This window comes from Delphinus delphis, chromosome 1 (assembly GCF_949987515.2).
Source record: "Delphinus delphis chromosome 1, mDelDel1.2, whole genome shotgun sequence".
Classification (NCBI taxonomy): Eukaryota; Metazoa; Chordata; class Mammalia; order Artiodactyla; family Delphinidae; genus Delphinus; species Delphinus delphis.
This window is the reverse complement of record NC_082683.1, coordinates 90701803-90707802: the sequence shown is the minus strand read 5'-3', so window position 1 is coordinate 90707802 and position 6000 is coordinate 90701803. Positions and strand designations below refer to the sequence as shown.

The 6000-nt window shown below is 31.6% G+C and overlaps 1 protein-coding gene across 4 annotated transcripts in view; it reads right to left on the bottom strand.

Moving 5' to 3' along the window:
- Nucleotides 1–2276: 2276 nt before the first annotated feature.
- RNPC3 (RNA binding region (RNP1, RRM) containing 3) overlaps nucleotides 2277–6000 on the bottom strand; it is a 34888-nt gene continuing 31164 nt past the window's right edge. For 2 of the 4 annotated variants that reach the window (XM_060026372.1, XM_060026380.1), the window contains 3 exons: nucleotides 5838–5970; nucleotides 5062–5133; nucleotides 2277–2500 (listed from right to left, as the gene is read on the bottom strand). In XM_060026372.1, coding sequence (XP_059882355.1) covers nucleotides 5074–5133; nucleotides 5838–5970 — 193 coding nt within the window. In that variant the 3' untranslated portion in view covers nucleotides 2277–2500; nucleotides 5062–5073. Of the gene's footprint in view, nucleotides 4019–5061; nucleotides 5134–5837; nucleotides 5971–6000 lie in introns of those variants that run through there. The other 2 variants (XM_060026365.1, XM_060026389.1) reach the window with 2 other exon arrangements.

Below are 6000 nucleotides of genomic sequence, written 5' to 3'. Positions count from 1 at the left end.
ATATATATACACACACACACACCAGGTTTAAGTATTTTATATTCATCTGATCATCTTTACAACCCTGAGGTAGGTATTTTTACTATCCCCATGGAAACGGAAAAAAAGGTACAGAACTTGCCCAACGCCATAAAGCAATTAAGCTATACACACAAGATTTGAATTTCGAACCTATACCTGTAAAACCACTTTAATACACTATTTCTCAGTAAACTAGTTAGGCTGAAATTCCTGTCACTGTGGAAGGATAGGGACTCCAGAGTTTTATTTAGGTTGATTTTTAAAAATATTAGTTTTTGGCATACCTGACAGATCTAAATGTTCTAAGGAATAATTTTTTTAGCTTTTGATTCACTACTCCTGTCGTAATTTTTGATAATTTCAAAATCCACTTAGATGATCCTTTCAATACCTGAGTTTCTCAATTTCTTCAATTCATCTCTTTCCATGACCCCACTTGCATTCAACTACCATGTTCACGTTCTAGAATGTGAACTTAGTCACTCATTACTGCACTCTAATACTGTCAATTTCAGTCCCTTTCTCTTATTTCAACCTCCCAAATTTCCTACCTCTAGAAATTAACTACAACACATCCTCAACCACACTGCAATCTCAATGGATCATACCATTTCTCCACTGTGCCTCAAACTTCTTCCTTTTATTAATTTGCTCATTATTAATTTGCTCATTAATTTGCTCATCCTCAACCACACTGCAATCTCAATGGATCATACCATTTCTCCACTGTGCCTCAAACTCCTTCCTTTTATTAATCTGCTCATTACCAGATTACTTTCCATGTCCCTCCTTCATCATCATTCTCTTGATTATAGCAGCACCCTTCCCTTTCTCCCTTTTTGTTGTATTCACCTGGGAAAATTCCAACTTTAATCATTTGACTCTGTGTCTACTCAATGATAGGACCAAGGCTAAACTTAACTGGAGAAAAACACAAAACTATGTTGACTGATCTCACTTAAATTAATAACCATGGACTTCAAGTATGCATTTTAAGTAACGTCTAGCAATTCTTCTAAGAGTCTATTCATTCTCTCACTTTCCTAAACATCTATTTTACATCTTCTTTTCTTTCCTCAATCCATTTTTCCCCAACACTTCTTCCCTCTACTTCATGACCTTGCTTCCTATTTCACTGACAAAATGTAACAAAACTTTTATATGCTCCCACTATATGTACTAAACTGCAAATACCTAGACATACATAATCTGTCCTTCCTTCCACTGCTATTAATGAGCTGTTTACACACCCATCTTTAAAACTAACCCTTCTATTTGTACACCGTATCTATGGCTCCAGCAATATTCCTCTCCTTCTTCCATCATGTTCTCTACTAGCTTAGTCCTATTAACACATAAATCTGCTATATCTTCAATCTTTATAAAATAAAATAAAAACAAAAACCTTGATACCATACCCCCCTATAATAACAGACCCTTTCTCTACTTCCCTAGAGAGTAAGACTTAATAGAGTTGTCTTCAGAACTCATCTTTCTTGCATCATTAACAGACCTGACATGTTTAATCATTCCTTCCTAGTTGAGATTTTTTTCTTCATTTGGCTCTACCTATTCCTAGTCATTCTTCTTTGATGTTTTCTTACCACTTGACATCTAAATGTTAATATGTTCCAGGGTTCACATTCTCATTCTTCTAATTCCTATCTTTAAGTTTCTCATTTGCCTTATTTCACAAAGCTATGAGTAAAAGGGAAGAAGCTATGATTCACAACATCATTCCAACAAAGATGTGACTCTAAGGTAAAACTGTTATTACATACTCACAGGAGAGTATCAATCAGAGCAAATTAAATAAAACATATCAAGGTTTCATACTTAACAGAGAGCTGAAATTAATTTCACTAAGGGAACAGAATAATTTTATATGAGAAACATTTACACCACTGAGTGACATTCTGATAGATTGGGGGACACAAAACTGGAAGACTAAGTTAGGGCAAGGATACAAATTCCCTAAACTGTGAAAAATCCCCCACTACTAATAAAACACAAAAACAAAATCGACAACAAAAAGAATCATCAAAACTCATAGCCAATCAAAACCACTCCTAGAATAATTACAAGAAATAAGATTACTATAAAAAAAAAATGTTAAGTGCATCAGTATCCAGGTAAGAATGAAAAAAGGGCAATATTTGTAATCATAAAAGAAAATTTATATTTAATATAAAGCCACTTAATAAAAAATTTATGTAATTATCAAATTATACTTTCTTTGATGTATAAAACATAAAGAAAAATTAAGATTATTTTATTGGAAAGAAAATAATTTATTATATATGAGGAAGATGATGAAAATACATGTGATATATCTCTAATAAACTGATTTAAATGCATATAGTTTTAATTTTTAAATACACTTTAAAAGCTGTTACGCACAGTTCCATAGTCCAGGTGGTCAATTTCGTCTCCACAAAGTTGGAAAGCACTTGAGATATATGAAAAATTCAAATGGAACCTAAAATACCATAGAAATTCATTAAAAGTAATCATGATTATAAAACAGTTCACTAGTTTTAAAATAACTAAAAGCTAAAACATTTATATTTAGAAAATTAGTGAATCATGTCAGTACAAAATTTTAATTGTCTAAATAAACAGCTTACACAGAAACTGATTTATAACATTAAAAAATAAAACATTTTAACTGTGCCAATAGAAAAAAGTAACAGCAATTTCAGTATCTCTTAACTTTTTGTACTCAGAGTGACAATGATTAACAGAACTTTTCATTGGTTTCATAGTACTATTTATAGCAGGATTTGCAAGAAAGAAGTGTAAAGCCTTCAGTGCTTATTTTCCTACTTATAAAAGTTTAGATGGTTAGGTTGGTGTCTCGGATCCACCTTGACATTTTAATCTAACAAGTAGAATCCAAACTGGTCAGTCCTTAGAACTACTAAGGGACCTTTTTAAATTAGATTCTTGGTCCCAATTCCAGAGATTCTGATTTATTAGCTCTAGGGCAGAGTCCAGGAATCTTTATGTGTAAAAATCCATCCTCAGTAGTTCTCAACCTTAGTTGCACATTAGAACCAATACTTTGGGAAATCTGAAAATCCTAATATGTATGCTGCAATCCAGACCACTGAATCAAAACTCTGGGGGAGAAACCCAGGCATCTGTATATTTTTTAGTTTATTATTATAGTTTTCTTTAGTCAGTATTTTTTGAAAAAGTTCCACAAGTCATTCCAGTATGCAGCTAAAACTGAGAACCACTGTTTGGGTGGTTCTGGTTATCAACTAGTCTCCTCTTACATACCTACCAGAATTTTTCTTTCCACTTATTGAGCTACCCTGAGTCAACATTATGTATTCTCCTCTCTGTTACTCTTTTCTTATTCCTTTTGTTTTACTTTGCTTAGAAAAAGAAAGAGGAAAAAAGATACTTCTACTTGCTATCTCAATAATAAAACCTCAGATGTAAGGTCTGCTACTCTTATTTGGAATTTACATTGAAATCTAGTTATTTAAATTTTTAACAAATGTACTTTTTAATAGGAAAAAAAAAAAAACCAATCAAATTTTACAACACATTATATATATAGAACACCTAAACCAGATACATCATGAAAAAGAAAACATATATGTTACTGAATTAGGTTTAGAAAATACAAAATAGAAGAAACAAGAATAAAATTTGTGTTAAAGCAAATGTATACATTGTCCAAGTAAAAAGCTGACCTGATTCACTAACTTTCCCTGGAAAAACTACATAACCTAAAGGATAGCACAGGAAATTAAGCAACAAATCTAAAAACCACATAAAAGATTTGTTCAATCAACACAGGTAATTTTTAAAATACTTCATTTCAATACATTGTAAAAAAATTACTGCTTAAACTGGATCAATGGGTTGGGGAGAGACAAAACATTTGCAGGAAAATCAAAAAAACACTGCCCCAAAAAGGATACGACAAGAAAGGATACACTTTGTATGACAGTATTACAGCAGTATTTACGCAGGAATGCTTCTAAAGAAGAACAGCAGAATGCAATTTAATTTTTTCTTATTTTTCATGTTAGATTTACAAATAAAATGATTTTTTTAAACATACACTGAAAATGGTTAATTTTTATCTTTTCTTCTACGGTATTTGTAAGACTTCTGGCTATACTAGTATAGACACTTTACAACAAAATTCAAATATTCAAGGTGCCTCCCAAAAGGAATAAACATTAGGCAAAATTTTCTTTATATAATTTTTTCAGCTTAACCCTCAGTAATTCTGGCTCACTTACTTCATGTTCTTCCAGTATACTAAGGCAGAAAGATTTAAAATAATAAAAAACAAAAGGAATATATTTCTACTCATCTTTCTTAAATCAATGTAATATAAAATGCTTAATTCTACCATTTTTAATCATTAAATTACTTAAGTATGAATTAAAATTACTTATTTGAAAGATGAAATACTTCATTCCAAAAAAATATGTACATATTTCTGTGAGGTGTACAATTAGTAATTAGCAATGCAAATTGTCAGGTCCCACCAAGGGTAACCAACTTGTCCTGGCGTGGCAGACACTTTCCCAGTGTTAGCATTAAAAAGTCCAGTATCCTGGAAAACCCCTTACTCACAGGAAAACTAGGGATGATTGACTGCCCAAGGCCCAACCCCCTTGCAGACCGACTGAATCAGAAACTCTGGGTGGGGGTGAAGGGAAACCCAGTAATCTGTGTTTTATCAGACCCTCTAGGTGATTATAATACATGTTAAAATTTAAGAACTACTGCTTTACTCTATGAAGAAAAAGTAAATAAAGACTAATAAAGATACACTACCCTTATGAAATTCATTCCCCAATTTTAATTTTTACATACAAATAGGTTTTATTCCATAGTTTTAATTGTGAAGTTTAATGGAAATTAACTGCATAGACAGAAAGAATCAGAGGGAGGATCCTTTAAAAACGTTAGAAGGTACACAAATTACTATTCTCTCAGGCTTTTATCCTTCCTTAATTTTAATCTCAAGAAAGTCTTGTCCTTTTATTACGTTATCTCCACACTTACCTTTACTAATTTTTAACACTTTCTTTTTCCTTCTTTAGAATCTTGTTTTGGTCTAGCAGATCGAGCAAACTGCTAATATTTAAAAATTAAGGTTTTGTTCACAAACATGAAAGTAATCTTTTCTAAAGAATTTTCAAGAACTTCCTAATGTAGGGTAGGAGTACAGTTTTTAATTTATCTCTATATTTGTCTTCCTACTCAGTCATTCATCAAATATTTGTTGACTGCCTCCTAGCTGTCCATGATCTGGGGAAGAAGTAAATAATTTATCTTTTCTTTTAGTCATTTTTTACACCTAGACCTTTGCTCCTTCATTTATCCCACTGATTTCTAGTTTGAAACTGCATTAACTACTGAAAGTAGGATGATAAGTCAATGATATATTTTGTTATTAAAATTCTCAAACATAAATATGAATTATAATACAATAAAATATAAGATAATAAAACTACAACAAATCATATCTTTAACGATTCCAAATGTACTTCTGGATACCATAGTATCTTAGGCTTAGCATGAGTATGTATATTTTAAGCTGTATTAAGTAAAATGTTTAGACTTGGCTGGATTTTAATAACCTCATGATGCTTATTTTCCAATAAAAATTTAAATAACATTGTCATTTAACTCAACTAAGTATATTTATAACTGAGTATTCTCAAGCTAGAATGCCAGCTGTTGAGATGAAGGATAATATAAAAACTGGTTTCAATTATACCCTTACTCCTAAAAACTATTGATCCATAAGTCTTGGAACAGACAGATTTGAAGGATACAACCACCATAGGTTTTCCAAAAAGAATGTATCCATTAGCTTCCTTTAATGCTTTTGCTGCTGCTTTTTCATTTGGAAGTCCAATGAAAGCTTGTCCTTTCATGCGACCTTCTTTCATCAAGCGTATATCAAACCTAGAAGTCATGGAAGAAAAAATGGTTTTG